The sequence below is a fragment of the Aristolochia californica genome, unplaced genomic scaffold (genome assembly GCF_029961685.1).
Source record: "Aristolochia californica isolate CCGP_79_NKW_82.1479 unplaced genomic scaffold, dmAriCali1.0.hap1 SCAF_10, whole genome shotgun sequence".
NCBI lineage: Eukaryota > Viridiplantae > Streptophyta > Magnoliopsida > Piperales > Aristolochiaceae > Aristolochia > Aristolochia californica.
Genome location: NW_027181771.1, coordinates 28997377 through 29020672, shown reverse-complemented (window position 1 = coordinate 29020672; position 23296 = coordinate 28997377). Strand labels below are relative to the sequence as shown.

The window sequence follows — 23296 nt, the reverse complement described above, 5'->3', positions numbered from 1 at the left end:
TTTTCCCCATTATATATTCGAGCTTCTCACGTCATGCAATTTGCATCTCCAAGATTTGGGACCATACATCGTAGTTTACTTGTGTAAGAATGACGCTGACTGTAAAACCAGAGTTTTCGGATTGAACATATTTCTATTCATATAGTTTGACTTAAATAGCCGATTTAAAGATTGTAATAATCTATACACAAAAGGATTAAGAGAGATTACAGTGATTACACAATTACAGGGATTACAGGATTTTTAAGAATAAAGAAAGAATATCTTTCTAGGAAGAAATCTCAACAGATATTGCCGAAAATCGCAAGGCTGTTGTTGTTAATGTTCCCTATAGACCGAGGAAAGTTTTCCGAAAGATTCATGTGAGGCTCGTGCGAGAACTAGAGAAGAAGTTTAGTGGCAAGGTGAGCTCCACTTTTTGTAGGAGTGTTGTAAACATCATTTTCGATGATGTTGGGGTACAATGCACATCTGTTTAGAAATTGGTCGCCCTTTACTGGTTTCCTTCAGGGTTATATCTATGGTCTGAACTGGTATTATGATTTCCCTTTGTTTAATGCTTATATGTTGTGCTAGGATGTAATACTGATTGCTACACGAAGGATTCTTATGCCACCAAAGAAGGGTACAGCAGTTGAATTTGAAGTACAGATATCTTGGCTTCCCAGAACAACCGAAGCTATCAGACTACTCCAGCTGAATTTGAACTAGATATTAATTGTCGCAAATAACAGCTGATCACTGATCAAATGTACCTTCACCCCCACATTTGCGTCTCCCTGTTAGCGCTCACTGATGAAGATGGAGGGCTATACGTTAACGTCTTGCAGAAGTTGTAAAGGTGACAGATCACGTTGTGGAGCTCTTTCTCCAAGCAGTCGACAAATTTCTGGCCTCACCAGAATGGGAATCAAAGAGTTCTTCGATAATACAGATGAAAGTTTATCGTGGGTCTCCTGAAAAGTTTTAGCAATCTTGCAATATTCAATTATACCAACAGATCTTGCAGCATTCTCTGTCTGCTCAAATGGATCCTCGATCTGCAACCAACAAATGTGAAGTAGGCATAAACATTACAATTCAAAAGTCAAAACGTTACATAGGTTCTTATGTATAAAAATATTAAATTAGTAACAAGTTTCCAAATTAATATATACTGAATGTCATTATCAACGTATCAAGAGTCCAAACACCTAGTTCAGTTACCAAATAATGAGGTTAATAATATTTCGGAACCTCAATCCTTGAGCCAACCTGGACAACTAAATTCAAATAATAAATTAGCACCATATAATTTTTACAAAACTCCAGTTTCCTTTTTCTGCAATCCTGGTTTGAAAGACTATTTACCTTGTATGATCAATGAGGTTAATTTGTCTATTTACCTTGTATCTCGCTTAAAAGGAAAGAAAACATAATCATCATAGAAAAAGATTAGATAAGTTCCAGGAAGTGCACATAACTAAATGCCTTACAAGTATTGGAGAGGACGTCATCATCCATCTGGATTGACTCTGTTTGAGTTCCCAATTTCCAGTATATGTACAAATAAAATGTTCTGCTGATTTTGTCTTAATCTTGGAGAACTGTAAGACAGAGAGCATAAAAGAAAAGTTTTGGAAAGACAGTGAGATTTCAATAAAAACTTCAATCATTCAACACAAATTCAAAGAGTAACCCAAATCATACACATTTTTAAATGTGCCGGTTAAATTACAAGGTAATACATATTTGGTGGTATCCACTAGTATACTCCTAGGTACAACGAGCCAATCACACTTTGTACTGGAAAATATTCAATGCTGAAAAATTAAAAAACATTGGAATACCAGAGAAAAATTGCACATTATCATCATCACAGTGCCTTCCTAATTATGTTGGTATTGTTTAGATCAATTCTCCATTTCAGATTCTAGGAAGATGATATGCAATATACCCTGATAGAAACACAGATACAACCCACATCTGTTGAAATATATGATATAAATAACTCATTCATGCAAGTCATGGAGTATTTTGGTCTTGTACAATGTTTGTAGAATAAATAAAAATCCGCGTGACCTCTCACTACCTCTCTCCATAGACATTTCCACTCATATTTCTTTTCTTTTCTTTTGCTTTTCCTTCGTCTGGATTACGACTAAACCATTACCAGATTTCAGTATCTGCAGGAATCTATCAGACTTTCAAAGACATTTAAACATTACAAAGGAACCATTTCTATAACCAGCAATATTTAGAGTACGTGACACAACAATTACCTTCTCAAAGAATGAAACAAACAGTTCAGACAGTGTGCTTTGATTTCTTCTGTATCTTTCACGTTTGAACCTTGCTATGTTTTCAGCACAAGTAGTTTCGATTGAAGCATGTGACCGCATTCCTACAAAGATATAACTACAGACACTCAGCACTTCTTAGAAACTACTCCACCTCATAAACAAAACTCAGATTAACTCCACAATTGAAGCCTCCATAAATTCTTGTTATTGAGTCAATGAGAGAATAGACAAGCATTTAGGCACTCCCATCAATTACTGAATCTTGTAAATGCTATGTACCGATAAGATCGGCAATATTTCCATCAAAGATGCTCATCAGAGGAGGTAATATTGATGGCTCGCATGTCTGCAATCAACAGGCACAGGAACTTCTCAGTAACATACCTCATGTAACTACACTTATTAGCTTTAAAACCAAAAAAAGACTTAAATATTTCAGAAAGCTACATCAAACTTTCAAGAACAAGAAACCTAGGATGCAACTGGAACTAAATCAGTAAAAGAATGGGATGTTTCAGAGACTTCTTCACCCCATTTGACTTACTGATTCTTACATTAGTCAGTGGCAGTGTTCATACTACTTATGAGATGGAATCATTATTCTCCCGATAGACAACACAACACCATCAATTCATAATATAGTGATCAAGGTGTAAACATCCTCAATGACAAAGTACATGCTTTGGCCCAAATGGAAGAAGAATTTCTTAATGTTTCATAACCCTTATAAACAGAATATTACAGAATTTACCTGGAAATGAAAGATAACAAGTAAAGTAAGTGAATATGAATTAAATGTGCCATTTTTGGGGTCATTTATGCCTTGTGCCTTCGCCCATTCCTTGACCTACATATGAAAATCGTGTGAAAAATATCCTTCACCTACAAGAAATCAGGTTACTGATACGATTGGTAGATAAACAAGTACACAACTGACCAACAAAACCATATCATGGAACCGTTCATCTATATCACTTATCCACAAAAAGTATTTGGATTTGATTTGACATAGAAGATTATCAATTGAGATGTCACATGAAATGCTTTGACTGCTCACAAATTTTAAAATAGGAACCCTCGCCCTTGGAATGAATTCCAACTTGCGTACACCTGCAGAGAAGAACAGGAAGAATTTCAACCATTTAAACCATGGAAGAAATTAATTAATAAATAGAGTTAAATTTGAAGATTTACGAGGCAAAAGAAGAGATAAATAACAGAGTTGTCGCAGAACTAGGAGAGATTGAATGAGAGGTCAGGCTCAACCTATTTGTCCCCTAATATCTTTTGCTTAAGTAAAACAGAGAATAATGACAACAGTGCCCACAGAACTAAAAGAGACCGAACCAGCGGTTGCGCTCAACCCCTTTTGTCCCTACATATCTTTTAACTAAAGAAAAGTAAAGAACAATGATAAGATTGCCCTTCTTACCAAAACTTATAACTTAACCTATTCTGGATATATAAAGATAAATCAAACACAACGCTCTGATACTAAGAAACCAGATAAGTGAGAGGGACTATTCACACTATGCCCTTAGTGACAAACGACCATAATACCCCCAAATATGTTTCTCGACATGGAGAATGACCATGCTATTCACATACTAAAAAGAAAGAAATCAAATAAAAATTGTTGGTGAAAATGAAGCTTAATAAACCTTCACTGGATCCTAGCCTATGTAAGAAAATCTGAAAATCAGAAACATGTCAAATGATATGCCAGAAGAATTTGTTTTAGTTATTTAGTACATAGTACAACAATGAAAAATTTTAAAGAACAATAGTAAGCTGCAAGCTGTTAAGTCAGATTCAGAGGCTGCAGTCAATGACACATGACCTTGAACAAAACTACACTCCTATCAAGAAACTGTATTACGTGAAATAGATTGCTTTTATGTTGAATAAACTACTTATGGAGCTGTTAGCTTATTTAAGTAGAAATTCAAACAGAAAAAAAGGGATAGAAAACCAGCAACTATAGTAAGCAAGCATTGCTAGGGGGTATTCGGATTTTGAGTACATGCCAGCTAGGGTGAGAAAATATAATGCATTGAACACTTAATTTGCATAGCCCTAACATAAGGCACAGTTTCTCAGTTCTATTGCTAACAATAGATACAAGTTTGAAACATTCTTTAGCAGCTATACAGTAGTGGAAATTGTAAAGGAAAACTTCTAAAATTTTCCAACATTATAAAAAAACACATGTTTTGAGATTCTCAAGAAAAGACACCTGATGTGTTTTTTCACTAAAAGGAGCTTCAAAGCAGCTGCTAGTCATGCCCATTACTTAACCACATACTAGAAAAACACAATCAATTGCAATCTCTGTTTTTTAATATACTAAATTTAGTAAAGGAGAAAAACACAACCAATTGCAATCTCTGCTTTTCTTATGCCTTGCCACTTTTCCCATTACAAAATACTTTCTTCTGCACTCACCCTTTACCAGGCTACATCCCACTACCATTTCTAATGCCAGCAGCTGCATGAACTGCAAAATGATCATAGTCGCACAAAAAGAGAGATCCTGTGTAAGTAGTCTAAACCTAGCAGCTGGCATCAGCAAGCAGTGCCCCAGTAGATCACAGAGTGACCTCATTCTTATGAACAAATCAACAGCAACATTAAAGGTCAAAAGAAAGCCATAAAGAGCTGTCTGTGAATTCAACATTTGGAAGGCCAAAGTCAGAATGCATTTATGAAAGATGACTTGAGAAATGTGATCCACGAAAAGATTGCATAATCTTCTGATCAACTAGAATCCACTAACCTTCTGCTATAGTTGTCAAGACAGTATCACCATGTATTTAAATATTAGACTAACAACAGCAACTGCTAACAGAAAGTAGATGGTCACTTTACGAAAAATGTTTCATTATAGATATCATGTGAAATTAGATTATTACAGATTCTTGCTGATTTTCACTATAATCATATATGTTTGAATCATAAGGTCTCATTCCTTCAGTTTCTTTGAAAAAGCTCTCCTTGAAGGCAAATTGATAAACCAAAAAGAGAGCGAAAGATTTATATACTGCAGCAAGTACAAGACTGAAGATCGCAAAACGACGACAGATGAATATGAAGAAGAAGAGAAAGAAATAACAAGAAAGAGGATATTCCAAAAGAAGGAAGTTGTCAAGATATGTGATCCACGATGCCTTAAAGTTTGTTTACAATATAGCTTCATTTAGTAAATTACAGAAGTACCCTTCACTTAAGATAAAGAAGTACAGCAACTTAAAATCACCCAAATCTAATTCTCAAGCAGTAAACTTTAGTAGAAAGGGGGGAGAATATAACAATGAACCAAGGTTTCTGAACTAATGTTATTAGAACCATGTAAGGACTCACTGAGTTGGGGGGGGGGGGGGGGGGGGGGGGGGGGCGCGCGGTTGAGCCAGGGGCCCGGACTGGTTGGCTCAACTGAGCTGAACCAGAACTGCAGTCCTTTGCAGTAAGGGAATAAACAATTTCAAGTAAAACAAAAGAAACCAGCTGGCTGAACCAGTTCAACCAGTAAACCAGAACGGTTTGACCTATTAGGTCAATAGATAAGGGGAAAATATTTTATATTTTGTGCTGGGGGAAGGATTCAAAGGATTGACCTATAACAGGTCTTGGTGAATGTTTAATCACTAACCAGCCTGCCAAACCACTGTTTTCTGTTCAATAAACATAGGGGCAGGGTCCCATTTTTGCCCAAGCACAGGTTGAACCTGGTCTATCTGGGCCAGTTAGACTGGAACCAGCAATGTGATGCAGGAGACACCGAGCCAAATGATGCTGAATTGTCAGATAGCACGTTGTTGGCTTTGAAATACCTCAAGTTGACCGATCAGCGTAAAGCGGGTAAGTAGTCGGATCCGTAGTTGGACCTTTTTCTTGAACCTGGGTTGGACCAGATTTTTTAGGGTTTGGGTTTGTTTATTTTTTTGAGCTGCAGCCCGGGCTTGTCGGGGGCGTTGAGCTTTGTTAAATCTCTGTTATGTGAACAGGGAGGATTATTATTGATTTTGAGATATTGAGAATCGAAAATCAGAGAGGTTTCTCTGTGTTTTTAGGGGGACCTCTTGCAAATTTTCCCCGTAGATTACCGGTGGAATCGTCTGCAGGATAATTGCTATCCTGTCCGGCGTCAGTTGGTATCAAAGCTTCAGGCTGGGGAAGAAGCTATGTCTCACAAGATACGCTGCAGCGAGAAGCAGTTAGAATCGACGAAGACGACGCCGTCGCCATCGCCGTCACTGGAGCTACCGTTCGACGCTGCTGCCGGAAAAACTCGGGACTCGACTGAGCAGACCTCGACACTTGACCGAACAGAGCAGCTGTTTGTGACTGTTGCCGGAAGATAGGGATTCGGCAGGGAGAGGGCTCGAGATCGACGTCGTCACTGTCAGAACTGTCGTACGACGTTGCCGTCACCGTGGCCGGAACTGCCGTTGACGGAGCTGGCCGAACAGAAGGAGTTCGGGACTGACGAAAAACAGGGGTTCGTTCGAGAAAGGAGAACCTCGCGCGAGACGCAAGAGTCACGGGAGGTGACGGGCTGCCGGAGATGATGGCCGGAGAGGGCCACCGGAGAAGTCTCGATTTCGAAAACAGGGGCTTAGAAATTCCGATTTCGGGGGATTTCGCCAGCATCAACTTTTTTTTATTTGGGGGAAATCTTGTTTTTTCTCAAATTTTGAATCGGGGAAACGGGCGACACATCTCTGCTGTTATACCAGCGCCGCAACGCCTTCCTGGGGTGAAATTTCGCTAGTTTACATGGCTGGTGGTCGTCGCAGGCCGGGTCCAAACGAGGAAGCCCCACACCGTGATTGTAATCTTCAAAATGTGATGATTGAAGATTTACAGCGACAAGTCGCGGAGTTAACTCAACGTATGACAACGCAGAATTTCGGTGATCGTGAGAGGGACGATCGTGATTCCGATGCCAGTTTTGAAAACCCATATCACAATCATGCTCGAGTCTGGGAGCACCGCCGTCGGGGGGATCGATCTGGAGATCTCGGTTTCCGAGTGACATTACCCGAGTTTTCTGGTACGTTACAAGCCGAAGGATTCGTCGATTGGTTGCATGAAATCGATCGTATCTTCGAGTGTAAGGAAGTCCCAGGTCGTGTCAAGGTGAAACTGGTTGCCATCAAACTCAAGGGCAGAGCATCTGCGTGGTGGGAGCAGTTGAGGCGATCATGAGACCGGCAGGGGTAAGGCCAAGATCACTGATTGGGAGAAGATGAAGAAGTAGATGAAGGGTCACTTCCTTCCTTTCAGCTACACTCAAACCTTGTTTCAACGACTTCATTTGTTGAGGAAAGGCATGAGATCGGTGGATGATTACACAGAGGAGTTCTATCAATTGATCGCCCGGAATGATTTATCCGAGACGGAAGAGCAGATGGTGGCACGGTATTTGGGGGGGTTACGCCAGCCCCTGCAGGATGTCCTCAGTCTTTACTCGATGTGGACCGTTTCTGAAGCATACCAGTGTGCATTGGCTGTGGAAAAACAGTAGAACAGAAGGCCCATGATCAGAAGGGATCCAAGCAACCCACCAGCTCGTCCTCCAGAATCCGTTCCTGCCCAACAACCTATACAAGGTACTTCTAACTCACGTATTAGATGTTTCCGATGTGGTGAGCAGGGCCATAAGGCCACTGAGTGTAGGAAACCTGCTAGTCAGAAGGGCAAAAATATTTTGATTGAAGAAAACGTGGTAGATGAAAATGAGCAAATTGGTGAGCCTGTGTATGATGACGATGAGGATGGAGATGTGTTGTATGGTGATGGTCATGAAACTCTGGTTGTTCGTAAGAGTCCGTTGACTCCCAAGGGGGATTCAGGGGATGATTGGCTGCGGACCAATATTTTTCAGACGACCTGCACAGTCGCAGATACAGTCTGCAAGATGATCATTGACAATGGTAGTTGTGAGAATGTTATGTCAGAAGAGACTGTCCAGAAATTGCAGTTGAAGACAGATCGTCATCCCAAATCTTACAAGTTGGCATGGCTGACTAAAGGCAACGAGGTAACAGTCGATAGGCGATGCCTCGTATCTTTTTCCATCGGTATGAAATATTTTGATAATGCTTGGTGTGATGTTGTCTCTATGGATGTTTGTCATGTCTTGTTAGGCCGCCCTTGGCAATATGATCATAATGTTACTCATGATGGGCGGAAGAATACCTATTCCCTTAGCATCAAGGGCCAGAAGATCGTGTTGGCACCTCGTCGGGAAAGACCCACTCCTACTCCGATAGCCGGTACTACTAACCTGCTTTCACTGTCCAGGTTTTTAGTAGAGATAGAGCATGGAGACGTCGAGGAGTATCTTCCTCCTGGACTGCCGCCTAAGCAGGCGAAGCTGGCCATTCACAAGAGTACTGCCAAGTACAAGGTTAAGGCCGACAGTCGTCGTCGTCAGGTACTTTTTGATGTTGGTGATTTTGTTTGGGCAGTTTTACTTCGTGATCGTTTTCCTGTTGGCAAGTATACTAAATTTAAGGCGCGGAAGATTGGCCTCTGTGAGGTCCTGCAGCGGCTCAATGATAACGCCTACAAATTGCGCCTCCCCAGTCATTTGAGAACTTCTGATGTCTTTAATGTCAAACACTTGAGTCCTTGTTTTATGGATTCCGATGAAGCTATTGTGAACTCGAGGGCGAGTTCTTTCCAACCCGAGGCGACTGATGCAGGAGACACCGAGCCAAATGATGTTGAATTGTCAGATAGCACGTTGTTGGCTTTGAAATACCTCAAGTTGACCGATCAGCGTAAAGCGGGTAAGTAGTCAGATCCGTAGTCGGATCTTTAGTCGGATCCGTAGTTGGACCTTTTTCCTGAACCCAAACTGGACCAGATTTTTTAGGGTTTGGGTTTGTTTATTTTTTTGAGCTGCAGTCCGGGCTTGTCAGAGGCGTTGAGCTTTGTTAAATCTCTGTTATGTGAACAGGGAGGATTATTATTGATTTTGAGATATTGAGAATCGAAAATCAGAGAGGTTTCTCTGTGTTTTTAGGGCGACCTCTTGCAAATTTTCCCTGTAGATTACCGGTGGAATCGTCTGCAGGATAATCGCTATCCTGTCCGGCGTCACAATGCCTACGGTTTGATGGCCGGTTCTGTTTTGAAAACACAGCTTTGTAGATCAAAGTTAAGGATTAATGAAGCTAAGTGGTGATGAAAAACTACCTCTGATTTTCAGTGCTCTCATTATGTTCCATAGTAAATACTGCTTGCGCCTTCTCCCAACTGATGAAGAGGTGCTCAATGGCTCGACAGTAATATCTAAATCTCCCCATTTAGAGTAGAGATTAGAAATGAACGATCCATATGGTTCAACAGTAGCACCTGTTAACATTGTTAGTATTTTCAAACATATGAAATCAATCTCTAAGAAGCATACAAAAAGAAGTTAAAATTTCAAGCAACAGCTATGGTGATATAATAAACGTTGATAAAAGAATTGGCAGTTGTTCCTGAGAACTACATCATTTTGTTCTGCATGTTTAATATGTATATTGGGAGATAAATGGCAGGGCATTTATATGTTCAAATCTCTTAGGGCATGCTTGATCTTGGTGATCTAATGCGAAAGGCCTTTGAAACATTTAAAAAAAATATAAACCTTCAAACATCACCAATATGGAGTCTATCAGTACCTAACACAAGGCTTCAAAGAACCAATTACAAGTTAGATGTGATACCTATTTAAGAACTTATAACTTTTATTTTAAAAGATGATCACAATGCATTGTCTAAGGCCATGATTGCAATGCATCGTTTAAAGTCATTGATTTGAAATACCTTTTTCTATAATGTCACTGATGTCAAAAACTTGGATCACAAGGTCTAACAAATGCAGGAAATAATTTTTAATTTTTTTTTATTTAGACCACTATTTTGGTTTTTGCTAATTGATAATCTGAAATAACATTTGAAGGCTTTTAATATGATAGAGATTCACACACAATCCAGAAAAAAAAAATTCACTTTAAACAGTTCTCAGACAGATACCTCTCAAACCTTTGACAGTTTGAACTATTATTTTCAACTTATTGATGACATTCAACCGTGTCAATCGATCATCCTCTGAAGGTTTGACTACAATAAGTATTTCTTGAAGAGCCGACTCCAAGACAGATGAACCAGCCATGACACCTGCCAAGTATAAGCTCAACATAAAATGATTACAAAATAATCATTGGAAATAGCAAAAAACTTGAGTTTGAAACAACATAATTCAATATGGTACTAGACACGCATTTGTTTAGAACCAGTTATGATTCACATCCACAACAGGGAACTAAGAATAAAAAAGCAGGTGCTAGAGCAATGTCATTACTAACACTTCATACACTACAAGAACTTTTTAAGTAAACCAACATCTTAATCAAGAGTGTTAAAGCCAGTGTGTTCTCTAGCTGCGATTTACTCAAGAAACCAGAAGATCAAGTATCTGAGATTATGAGCAACCTAAGACAGATGCAGAAAATCACAGTTTAGGATAAAAAAGTTTAAACCAAGCTTTTAAGAATTGCTCACATTCTCCTAGGAGCTTTGCACAAGAAATTTATAGATTACTGGACCCCAAATTGTTATGCTGAGAAACATACCACCGATTGTTTTCCAAAATTTAAGAACATTGTGTCATTTGACATATATGTTGCAGATGGTCCTGCAAAAGGTTGACTTTTGAGAGCAACATTAAAATCTATTGCAAGGTCATTCACACGAGCTTGACTTAGCACATGTATATATGGCACATATACGTATTTGATATAAAAAAGACAACTTGAAGCTCACAGCGAAACAATTAATGGCATTTCCTACAAAAAGCAAGAAAAAGTACCGGAGTTAACTAGAGAGTTCCATGCTAGCAGATGCAAGGCTTCATTGTATCATGCACTTGATTTCCATTGAAGAGTTTGTTATAATCATCCAACAAACATCCGATGACACTGCTGGCTACTCACGCCATGTTAAAAACTAAAACTAAAAAATCAAGCGACCTTGAGAAAAAACGAAAAGAGAAATTGAAGTTACAAAGCAAGAAACAACAATTCGATGAAGACACAAGTATGAAATTAAAGAGTGAAAAACGAAATGAACTCCCGGCACCTTTCAGTGATCTAGTTCAGAATTGTAAGACTATCCATAATCAAGGAAAGAAAATCAAAAATTTAAAATCATACAGGGAGTATGTCATGGTAGATTTCAAATATGAGAGCGGAGGAGATGATCACCAGATGCTCACAAGAACACTATCTTCACGATCAACAGAGGCACGCAAAGACTTCAGTCTTCTCGGAGACTACATCGTCTACAGCGAGGTTTAGATCTCAGGAAAAGGCAAAGGAATCGTACGGCCGGAAGACTAAAAGTCAAAAAGGGGGACGATCGAAGTTGGGTGGAAAGAGCAGTTTGCTTAATGGAGAAGGTTTTTGTTCTGCTCCTGAGTATGACCACTGACATTTCGTATTTGGACGTCGAATACGAGAAGCGGGAAGACGCGAAAAGTAATTATGTCTACGAATCAGGGCCTCAGTTTGGGAAGTATTTACGGTTTTGGCCCTGCCTTCAAGAGACGTCAACTGTCGAGCTCTAAAAAAGAGAAATCGACCAAAGAACGGAGACTGGGGGTAATTAGGATATTTCATGGGACATCAAAGACGACACCTATAAAAAGAGACAGAATAGAGGTAACTAGGTTGAGATGGGTCACCTTGAATTTGGCCTAACTTGGGTTGTCTACATCAACCCGGCCAAATATGGATTCTCTTTACTAAACATTGGCAGTGTTTCTTGTTGTTAATGACAGAAAGGTTGAGATGTATTAAAATAGAAAAGTTAAAACCTCTCAAATAAATACCTTTCATTGATCATATGAACGAGACTTCTTTATAAATAAATACCCCTCCCACCCTTCGCCTTGTGAAGCCTTTGCCTTTGCCTTTGCCTCTTCCTCGCCTGTTCCTCTTCCTTTACAACTGCTTTTAACTCTCCTAGTGGTGATCTCCGCTTCTCCGTCACTGAAACCCTCGATTCCATGCTCCCCACAGATGGTCTCGTAATTCTATTTTGCTGGATCGATTTACAAATTTTAGAAAATGCATACGGCAGAATATGTGGGATCGATCCGATTCTATCTCCAAAGTTGTGTTTGAATCGGTTGGGAGGTTGTTTCAGAAGTTTGATTCGAAAAGAATGAGCAGGTTGGCAGTTGATAAGGTTATAGATAGTGAAAATTCTTTAGCTATAAAATCGAATTGGGTTGCTTATATTGTAGACTTTGTTCGGAAGACGAGGAAATACTTCAATGGCAAGGTCTTTGGTTCTTCCGATAGAGAGTTTTAGGACACGGTTTTTCCTATCGTTTATGCAATGAAAATTGTGGCTTCAGGTGTTGTGGAGGTCTATCAGAAGCTCTCTACGAGTAAGAACCTCGGACTGTGCAGAGAGGTTTGTGTGTGTTTCTAATGTGGTTTCACATCTGGAGCCTTTCCTGGGTTCAGTAGACCCTACATTCATATTTGAAGTCGCCATTAATATGTTGTCTTTAACAGATGTTCCGAAAGGGAAACCTGAATGAGCCTTAGAATCCATCATTTTCCATTCTAAAGTTGTAGTGTAGAGATTGCTGACTATTTTCCCAAATTGAATTGATTGCCTTGCTTGTCTTGCTCACTATTTCATTCAAGATATGGCCCTGGAATTATGTGAAGGTGGAGAGCTTTTTCATCAAATAACCAGGGTATCCATTGCATGCAAATGAACTTACATTTCCTTTCTCGAGGTGGCATCTATCTTGATCATCATTAAAAAAATTTTCTTTGACGGTAGAAAGGGCATCTTTTAAAGGCTGGTGCTAGATTTTATGCAACTGAAGTCATATGCAGTAGAATATATACATGGTGTAGCTTTAATTCATCGAGATATTAAGGTAATTTTGGTATATGACGATTTATTTCATCTCTTATGTGGAGTATTTTTTTTCATATATGTCTCCTATAATGTCCAATTATGTTTTGTTTTCTTAGCTATAATATCATATAATTTGAGATTGGAGTAGTTTTCTCGGAGATTTAATTTTGACTCTACTATTTGATTATACGTATAACGGAAGATGCAATTACTGAATTATTTTACGTGCTAATACTTTTCCAATGTCAACCAGAGAATTTGCTACTTAGTCAGACACGAATTACTCCCGCATTACTCCGTTCATTCGATTAGGCCGTTAGTCCTAAATGATCTCATCTTCATTTGAATCACGTCAAGTAATGATCTCAGGTAAAAACAGGGGAATCATGTTTCATACCTATTTTGTGAATCATCCACATGAATCGCGTGTGGGACGTGTTTTTACCTCCCCCCAAACGAAAATTTCTCCCTCATATCCCTCTGTTCTCCCTCTCCCTCGGCCTTCCTCTCCGACGTTGCTGGTTTAATTTTTCCTAAGTTAGGAAAAATTAAACCGCATCATAACTCCATTATCCATATTTTGTTATTTATAAAATAAATATTTTTATTTATTCAGTATATTCATTTATAACTATTGTATTGAATTAGTGATTTAATAGTTGTAATTAAAATATTGTTAAAGTAAACATTTGATAAATTATTTTTCTTTAATTATCCCATTGCTATAATTAATTAAACCAGTAGTTTTAAATTTTGTGGCAATATATTATTAATTAATAATATGTGAAAAAATATATTATGTCATTCATAAAATAATATTTTTATTTTTTTATTTTTTTATTTTTTATTTATTTATTCTAGTCACACATAATTATTATATTAATTTATAATAAACTATAGTCATTAAGTAATATAATATAGTCTTTCATTAATTAGTTTATGAATATATTTTAATACTACTCATTAAATCACTTATAAGTGTAGTAACTGTGTTTATTTTGGTTAATTATCTGGTTAGGTATATGTTATATTTAAGTATATTATAAAAAGTTACTCATTCTCTTGTTTATATCATATTTTTCATTTGGGGCACTAACACTGGAATCTGTTTTCCAATGCACTTGAACTCGTCTACACTAACACCCAAGGATGAGTTGAAGTAGAATTAATTCATTTAAGATGAATTGAAATTTTAACTTTATTTCAAGTTCATTGTGGACTAATCCTCCCTGAGTGATATTCATTTTCAAGACTCTATGGATTTAACTCATGGAAAAAAAAACACCTATTAAGAGAAAATTGGAGGAAGAGGAGGTTATGAATTTATTGTCCTAACCCTTCCATGAAACTATAATATTACAATTATGCCCCTAGAATTTAACCTAATTATATCAATGTCTTCTCTTATGAGATGACTCTTTATTTACCATCTTGCCCTCACTATGTGGGCTTATGGGCCTTCTCCTTAGTCTTTGGGCCTTGAACCCATCTTCCACGTCTCTTATATGTGTGGGCCTTCTTTGGTCTTATGGGCTTGGGCACATCTTCCACACACATGGACTTGTGGGTCTTTTTTGGTCTTGTGGACTTGGACCCATCTTCCAATACTCCCCCTCAAGATAGGGGTGAAAGAACATCATGAACTCTCAACTTGCTGTAAATGGTATATAGGATCTTCTCGTATAAAATGGTAATCCTCCATATCTTCCAACACTCCCCCTTATGGTTTCCTCCATAAGGCCCAACTGGCATAAGATAAGTGAGTAAAATCATTCTAAGTCGTATGACATCGATCCATACTCCAGTCATAACTCATGTTGGATGTAGGGCACTTCTGTAGGTAATGAGTCTGTACACAGTGCTCAGAAGTGTAATAAAATCCCTCCATCATCGTATCCCTTCACGGGACACCGACTCTCAAATGGTAGGAGTAATAAATATTAATTAAGGGGGGTAACAGGTAATTACCCAGAAAATAATATTCTAGGGCCACCATGTGCTTTTTTTCTTCATTAGAATAACCAATGCTGACAACAATCAGCAACTGAGAAGTCCTTCAATAACAATGTCTCAGGAAAAAGAGACAATAGTAACAGCTAAATAACAGCTAAAATGGGTCTAGGCCCAATAACACGTACCTACTAATGAAAAATTTTACCCATAAAATTATCTGTTGCAAGTCTATCAAAAGATTGTGTACCAAATAATATCTTGACTAAAGGAATAAACTACCAATACTTCAAAATAATAATCCAGTCGGAGACGAGGAAACCGAGTCGAGTCGAGTCGGGTATCAGATCAATATAGCCGAGTCACAGAAGAAATAGAAATAAAACTAGGGATCAAGACCCATATAATAGAGGCAATAAGCAAGTGAGTTGGGTTGAGTCAAGATGACCCAGACCGAGTTGATCTAGATCGGGTTGAATCAGTCCGAGTTGGTCAGAGTTGACTCGGTTGGAACAAAACCACTTGATCCTTGTGTCGCTGGTTCGCTGGCTTGACTCGGGCGAGTCCGGTCCGAGTCTTGGCAGATGCTCAATTAAACCTAGTTACCTAACTTGGCAAATTTTAATTCGCCTATAGTATATCCGTTTCCGAACAACAAGACCAATGTGAACCAGAGAGGCGACGCCAAAGAAGGAAAAAATGCCAATGAAGGATCAACTGTTCCAGCAGAATGATCCTTGTCGTAATATTTCCGAAGAGGCAGTAGCAGCCGTAAGTTTCCAAAATGGCAGAAAATCACGACGACTCAGTAGGTTGCTGGCTAAGTTTCCTCAGAAGTCCGATAATGTTGATTTGGCAGTGAACAATTCGGGCAACTACTCAACCTCTTCTGGTAACTCCGCACAACGTTCCAAGAGAGAGGCCAACAGGAGAAGGACACTGAATCATAGTTATAAATTTCTGAAGATTGATGCAAAGAGATTCCTCGGAGTCTCGAACTGGATGACAACATAGCAAACTTCCAAAAATAAAAGAAATGCCAACGAGGTTAGTGCCAGCAATCAAGTGAACTTTGGAATATGATTTAGTTCCTTGAACAACGTCGGCAACATCTAAGGTAAGATTTTGGAATATGTAATCCAACCACTCTGGAAGGTAACTTCTGTGGGCAACTTTCAGCGGCATCAACAACTTTCAATAGAAGGTAATAGTTGTAATCAGACGAGTCACGAAAAATATGAAATCCATTAATAAAGTAAGGCGCTGGTTCATCGTCCTCCAGAAGCGCAACCAGAAACTTCATCCACAAATAGATGGCAAGGCAGCACAGAGATGGCAAGTTAACTCGAGATAGACAGGATAGACAACCGGAAGTTGGCCGAACAAATTCAGAACCTCAATACGACTCCCGATGGCAGCAATGGCAGCGAGCAAGCCAGCTGAATAGAGTAAGTTACAGAGCAATGAAGACAATGCTTTCGGCACGTGCTTCAGCGAGACCGGAGCTGGGAAACAAAATCAGACCTCAGGCCATGGGTGGATACTTCGGCGGATGTTGATCTCCTCTCTCCAAATCTAAACCTATTGTCCCGATCAACCAAAGTTGTAAATAGAAGAGATCAAGAGTGACTGAGAAATGTTCAAGCAATAGCAGAGGAAGCTTTCCACATTCGGTCAGAAGCGCTTGAGCCTCGGAATCTTATGTCTCTTCTACATCGCCCTTCCGAAGCTCTGGGAGGAAGCCGTCCCCTGAAGGATTTACAGGGTGTTCATGCCTTCTGGTAGGTGGCGTGCTGAGAGAGAACTCAGAGATGGTCAAATGCATGCACAACTAGCAGCGGATGTACCTAACGACCCCGATAGCTCTTATAGTCCATGGAAATATTCTGAAGAGTTGATGTTGATTCGGGCCGTTCTGGTAACAGGAGGTTGCCTGCTGTGGATAAGGCTGCAGGGGAACGAGCAAGAGCAAAAAAAATAACAATAATAAGACGAAAAAATAAGTAATAATATGAGCAAAAAATGATGAATTTTTTAAATCCTGAAAATCAATGTTTTGATACCATATAGATTTTTAGGATTCCATGGATTTAGCTTATGGAAAAAAAGAGAGAGACAACTATTAGGAGAAAACAAAAGGAAGAATAGGTTATGACCTTATTATCCTAACCCTTCCCTTGAAACTCAATTTATTGATTAATAAAAATAATAATATTACAATTATACCCCTAAAGTTAACCTAAATACATTAATACTATCTCTTATGAGATGATTTTTTATTTACCATCTTGTCATCACTATGTGGGCCTGAGCCCATCTTCCACATCTCTTGGATGTATAGGCCTTCCTTGGTCTTATGGGTCCATCTTCCACACACATGAACTCGTGGGCCTTCTTTGGCTGTGTGAGCTTGAGCCCATCTTCTAACAAGTGAAAACTAAAATCTTGTTTGAGTTGACTTTTTTTCTAGGTTGATTGGTTATTTGGTTATTTACTTGCTTTTGACGAACAATAGCATATGAAAAGGGCCGCACCTTTGTGAAACAACAACATATGTCCCTCCAGAAGTGCTCAATCTTCTCCTACCACATTCGGGTAAGAAATCTCAAAAGTCTTTCATCCAAGAACAATTATTTGGCCATACAATATAAGAATGTATGAGTGAAATACTTTCTTCACCACTAACTATTATGATGATAACCATTATATGTATTATTGGAATTATGATGATTATTTTTTCATTCATAATTGCATAGTATTGTGTGGATAAGGCAATGATACATGTCCATCCTAGTGACAATATAATCATGGGTACTTTATCAGTCATGGTAGACAAAAGACCATATTTATAGGCTTCAAAACTGATATATGATATAATTAATGATCAAATTACTCACCTTGCCCTTGTCATAACACTAGCCATATATCTTGGAATCATAGTTTTCATCTTTATCATTCACAGGGAACTTAATATGTGTAAGTGATAGTTTTGGGGTTATCACCAAAATAGAAATAGGCCTGATTGGTAATATGTCCATTGGAGCATCTTTTTAATGCAAATTTAGGTAGGCATTGCCATGATTGATTCAACTCCAACTAAATAGATTATTTGGTCAACCTAAACACCGCCTCATTATTCCCTTCTAGTGTGTTAGTGCATAAAAGTCCCATCATTTTGTGGCATTATACATGTGCTCAATGTCCTAGGTTTGTTTGTTGGTCCTTGTCTTATTCATTGTGGCCCTTGTGCTTATATTTTATCCTTATTTTATTTATGTTACAATCTGAATTTACAATAAATAGTATAATAAAAAGGATTGGTGGATTTTCAAATGTTGTAATTTGTAATACTTAATTTTACCACAAGTGTCTAATACTATTGCAGGACCTACACTTTTAACTGGTTTTTCATTATATGTGCAGGTTTGAGGCCAATGGAAGCCCCTGAGAAATGGGAGCATATTACGTAAGCTTGAGAAAACAAGTTTTTTCATTATATATTTATGAATACTTCTAAAATTTCTTTATAATTTTTTTGCATATGTTGATATTCTCGATAGGTGTATGTTTTTGTTAGGATAATAAGCAGGATCGATGGATTTTCATATGCTGCAATTTGTAGTACTTAATTTTTTCACAAGTGTTTGATGCTATTGCAGGGCCTAGATATGAATATTTTCTTTGCAAGTGCCTTCAAGTGTTAGATGTATATATAACCGATTGCCTTGAGTTGTTAGGTGTATATATAACTGGTTGCCTTGAGTTGTATACTAGTTGCATTGTTTTTATTCTATTGAGAAGATCTTGGGGAACTTCTACTACCCAAGTTGGAAGAAAAATGATTATATTTTGAATAGAAAAACAACACAACAACTTGTTAGTGTATATTTTTTTTGGAAAAAGTAAATTCTTAGACTCTACATTTTTTATTAGTAAAAATTGAGTGTTTTAGGTATGAAGAGTAATACACATGGAGGAATTTTGCTTGCTTATATAACTGTTATGTTTACTTGCTGCATAGGTACTTGTTAAGAACAAAACTGCAAATGCTAGTGAGATTATGATAAGGCACATGCTTTATTTGGAATTCTAGTTTAAGATGAGGTAAGTTAAGCATCATATATACAAAAGCATGATTTCTAAAGCGTGTCCATAGACGCGGTTGATATTTCCAACCGTGAACTAAAACAAAATTTGTAGGTGGCATTCTTTATGGAGCCAAAACCAGATTGTGTCGATGAATGTCTATACAATTATTATAGTGAGAAATTACCTCCAAGGTACAATTATTTGTATGCCTTAAACTGCAAGATCGTTTCAACCCAATCCCTCCTCGCATTTTGTTTATCTATTGGACCATAAATTTTGTAATGGAAGAGCTAGAGCCATTGAAGACTTTGTTGTCTAATGGATAAGGCACCTGTTTAACTGGAGAATCTGGGTTCGATTCCCAGCAAAGTCATTTATTTTCTTTGGTCTACTGTACAAATGGCCGATTGGTGTCTATTTGTATGTTTAAGGTTTCTTATAAGATATATTACTACATGAGAAGGTGTCTTAAAATTGAATAAATAACAGACCTATCCATGATTAACAAATAACCACAAAGACGATGGAGGCTGTAAATCAAGTGATACTGGAATTGCTTGTGAATTTACAACGTGAATGCGTGTTGGTAAGTTCACCTACATGTTGTGTATATTTTTTATATTTTTGACACGTTGTCCTTTTTTTCTTATGCAAAGTGTCAGGCAAGAGCCAAACACTCATGTGCAACCTCGTTTGGACCACTATGATTCTGCAAATGAAGGCTTAAGCTACTGGTTTTGTCCAAGCGGGGTACCATCCTGAGAGATGTGATGAAACATCTTCTTTAACTTGAGGAATGGAGAAGTCTTTTTCAACATGCACTAGTGACCTAGGATTTTGTTAAGGAATGAGGATGAGACTAATTTAGACCTATTTGTTTCACCTTCTATTGCAATGAATTTGGAGTTGTCCTGCATCCCCCCAATTGTTAGTTTCCCCTTGCTCTCTTAAGCCATTTTTTTGCTATACAAGTTAATGAGGTGGCCATCAAAAGCATAATGTCATCATTTATAATATCTTCCATCTTGGAAAAAACGTTTTTGCACCATAGTAAGCAAAGTTTTGTAACATACATTTGTTTTCAATAAACACACTTAGAACAATAATACTATGAACAACAAATAGCCATTTCTTAGGCATTTCTCACAATCACCGATTTCTATGTTTGTATCGAACCCTTAAAAAATCTGAATTTGAAATGATATAGCAGTGATTAGGGGTGGCATCTAGCCGAGCTGAGCACGAACCTGCCTATGTTCGAGCCAAACCTGATTTAAATATTTCGAGCCGAGCTTCGAGCTAAGCCTCGTCTCAAGCCAAAAATTGTTATCAAGCTCGAGCCCAAAATTTTTAATCGAGTTTGAGCCGAGCTTCGAGCTTCAACATACATTTAAAACTTTTCAAAAAATATATATCAAATAAATTGTATATAAAATTATGTATACATTTTACATAAAATTGGGCATGACCTCTACATAAAATTGGGCATAACCTATATATATAATACATGTATAAGATTGGGCATAACCTCTACTTAAAATTAAGCATAATTTATGTATATAATACCTATATAAAATTCGGCATGACCTCTACTTAAAATTGGGCATAATCTATATACAGAATACCTGCATAAACACTCCATAAATTGTCTATACATTCCATAAACACTCCATGAAATTTTTTATACACTTCATACACTCCATAAAATAGTCTAAACACTCCATACACTGCATAACATAATGAATAAACTCCATACAATAATCAAACACAACCAAATTAAATGAAATATCACTATCAATTTACAATCACCCAAATAAAAACTATAAATCCATTATAAATTTACAAACTATAGTTGTTTCTCTTCATGCTAGAAAATAATATACATCTCTGCATGAGCAAAATCTCCACCTATGACAAAAACAAAAAGATAAAATTAGTTATTGTCAGATAAAAAAATACTCTTCCACTACTAGTTACAAAATGTCGTTAAAAATATTAAAATTACCATGATGAGAAAAACATAAAAAATCATGTAGCTGGTAGCATTATCTCTACACTCTTCTTCTCAGGCTATAATCATAAAACAAAATTTTAATAAATAAAATTAAAAAATATACTAAAAAATATCATAATAAATAATTAATCAAAGAAATTCACCTTTTGATTTTTCTTTACACCGTGAAGAGACCGAACCCAATCACTGCCACAAATCAAAGCTTGAACTGTATTTGGTGCCAAGGAAGAACGATATTAGTCTATTACTTTACCACCAGCACTCAATGTAGACTTTGAAGCTATTATGGATGTGAGAATTACACGGATGTCTGCTGCAATCTTAGATAATACCCAAAATTTTATATGAGTCACTTCCACCATTCTAAAACATCAAAATCATATTGTGAAGTTCCCTCACAACTATATACACCTGCTTCAAGATAAATTTCCAATTCTGACCTTGGTGAATTAACTACATCCACTTGTTTCACAAAATTCATTAACTTTGACCAACCTGAACTTGATGAAGGCCTATGACTTGTGGAAACAACCATAGAACTAGTACTTGAAGCAATCTCTTCATTTCTAATATCCATATTATATAAGGATACATATTCATCGTAGATCATATAAGGTGCGTCGAACTAAATTTATATTCATTGTAGCTTCCTCCTTAGAATATATCTCTAGAAAACACATTTCGATCAACCTTAATTTGACCCTTGGATCCAAAACTGAAGCAACAACCATCAATAAATTGCATTCACCCCAGTACTTCTCAAATTTCTCTTCTATTCTACTAACCATTGTCCTAATGAAAACATTTTCCTTTGTAGAATGAGAATTCAAAACTTCTTTTACCCTATATACCTCACTAAGGTACAAATTAGAAGTAGGGTAGTCACTCCCAGAAATTATATTAGTAACTGCATTAAAAACTTCTAGAATCTCACACACCATGTCAACATTTTCCCATTCATCAAGACTTGGCAAACAATCATAAGTTGGTTCTCTAACTTTAAATCTAAAGAATGCATCTTTGAATTTTAATGCAGAAGACATCATGTCATAAGTGGAGTTCCAACGAGTTGGACAATCCATAACCAATCTCTTTTCACCAAGTTTTAGTTGTTGTACAATTTCAGAAAAAGTGCGAAGTCTAGCATCAGACAGATTTATGAATTTGACATTTTCACGCACATTATCAATGATATCATTAATCTGAACAAGACCATCTTGGACTAATAAGTTCAAAATATGAGCACAACAACGCACATGAAACAACTTTCCACCACAAACCAAATTTTTTTTCCTAGAAAAATCTTCTTTGAAAACTCTCATACAAACATCATTATATGCAGCATTATCAACTAAAATACTAAAACTTTATTTTCGATCTCCCACTCTTTCAAACACTTGTAAATAACATCTGTTATATCAACACCACGACAAGGAGGAGGAACATGCACAAAACTCAAAACTCATTTTTTTAGCTTCCAATTACTGTCAATAAAATGCCCAATAATAACCATGTATTCAATCTTTTGATTTTGTGACTTCCAAAGATCCGTGGTAAGACTAATCTTGTTAATCTCTTTTAGCAAAATTTTCAATTTCTTTTTCTATGCCTCATACTCCTCCATACACTCCTTCTTAATGGTCTTATAGGATATTTTCTCATAATTCATATTTTCCATCTTCATTACAAAATTAAATCCCTCCTCTTCTACTATCATGAATGGATGCTCATGCATAAGAATTCAATGAGCAATGAGTACTCTTAGTTTAGCTAGATAATATTTTCCTCCAAAATCCATAAAAGGAAGTCCAGATGGACTCTGATCAACATTTGACCCCACTCCCACTGGTTGAAAGTTTAAGGTTTTTTGTTTTCTCATTGCCACTTTTTTACTAGTGCAACGTTTCAAATGTCGACTCATATGTGTGGTCATTCCACTACTAAAAACACTCAAGTTGATTTAATAATGAACACACTGAACCTTTTTTGTACCATTAAGTTATACTTCTTTGAATTCCAACCA

The 23296-nt window shown here is 37.4% G+C and overlaps 1 protein-coding gene across 7 annotated transcripts; it reads right to left on the bottom strand.

Annotated features, from left to right (window-relative positions):
* Nucleotides 1-580: 580 nt before the first annotated feature.
* LOC137935180 (protein HESO1-like) lies at nt 581-11737 on the bottom strand. Of its 7 annotated transcripts, XM_068779900.1 has the most exons (11): nt 11543-11737; nt 11149-11308; nt 10913-10974; nt 10314-10457; nt 9489-9647; nt 3220-3392; nt 3034-3129; nt 2562-2628; nt 2262-2383; nt 1476-1586; nt 581-1040 (listed from the first exon to the last, which is right to left on the bottom strand). In XM_068779900.1, the coding sequence occupies exons 4-11, from the start codon at nt 10450-10452 to the stop codon at nt 810-812; spliced, it is 1098 nt and encodes a 365-aa protein (XP_068636001.1). In that variant the 5' UTR covers nt 10453-10457; nt 10913-10974; nt 11149-11308; nt 11543-11737; the 3' UTR covers nt 581-809. The 7 variants fall into 7 exon arrangements, with proteins under 7 accessions (XP_068636001.1, XP_068635980.1, XP_068636005.1 ...); XM_068779879.1 differs by lacking the exon at nt 10913-10974; XM_068779904.1 differs by lacking the exon at nt 11149-11308 and having other exon boundaries at nt 10913-10988.
* Nucleotides 11738-23296: the final 11559 nt, after the last annotated feature.

Bases quoted from the DNA above. Each gene is read 5' to 3' on its own strand.
- LOC137935180 (XM_068779900.1), bottom strand. From the start codon at position 10,452: ATGGCTGGTTCATCTGTCTTGGAGTCGGCTCTTCAAGAAATACTTATT. The intron at 3,393-9,488 runs GTAGTTTTTCAT...TCTTCTCTGCAG, and splicing joins GAGAGCACTGAAAATCAGAG to GTGTACGCAAGTTGGAATTC. The intron at 2,384-2,561 runs GTACATAGCATT...ATATCTTTGTAG, and splicing joins AAATATTGCCGATCTTATCG to GAATGCGGTCACATGCTTCA.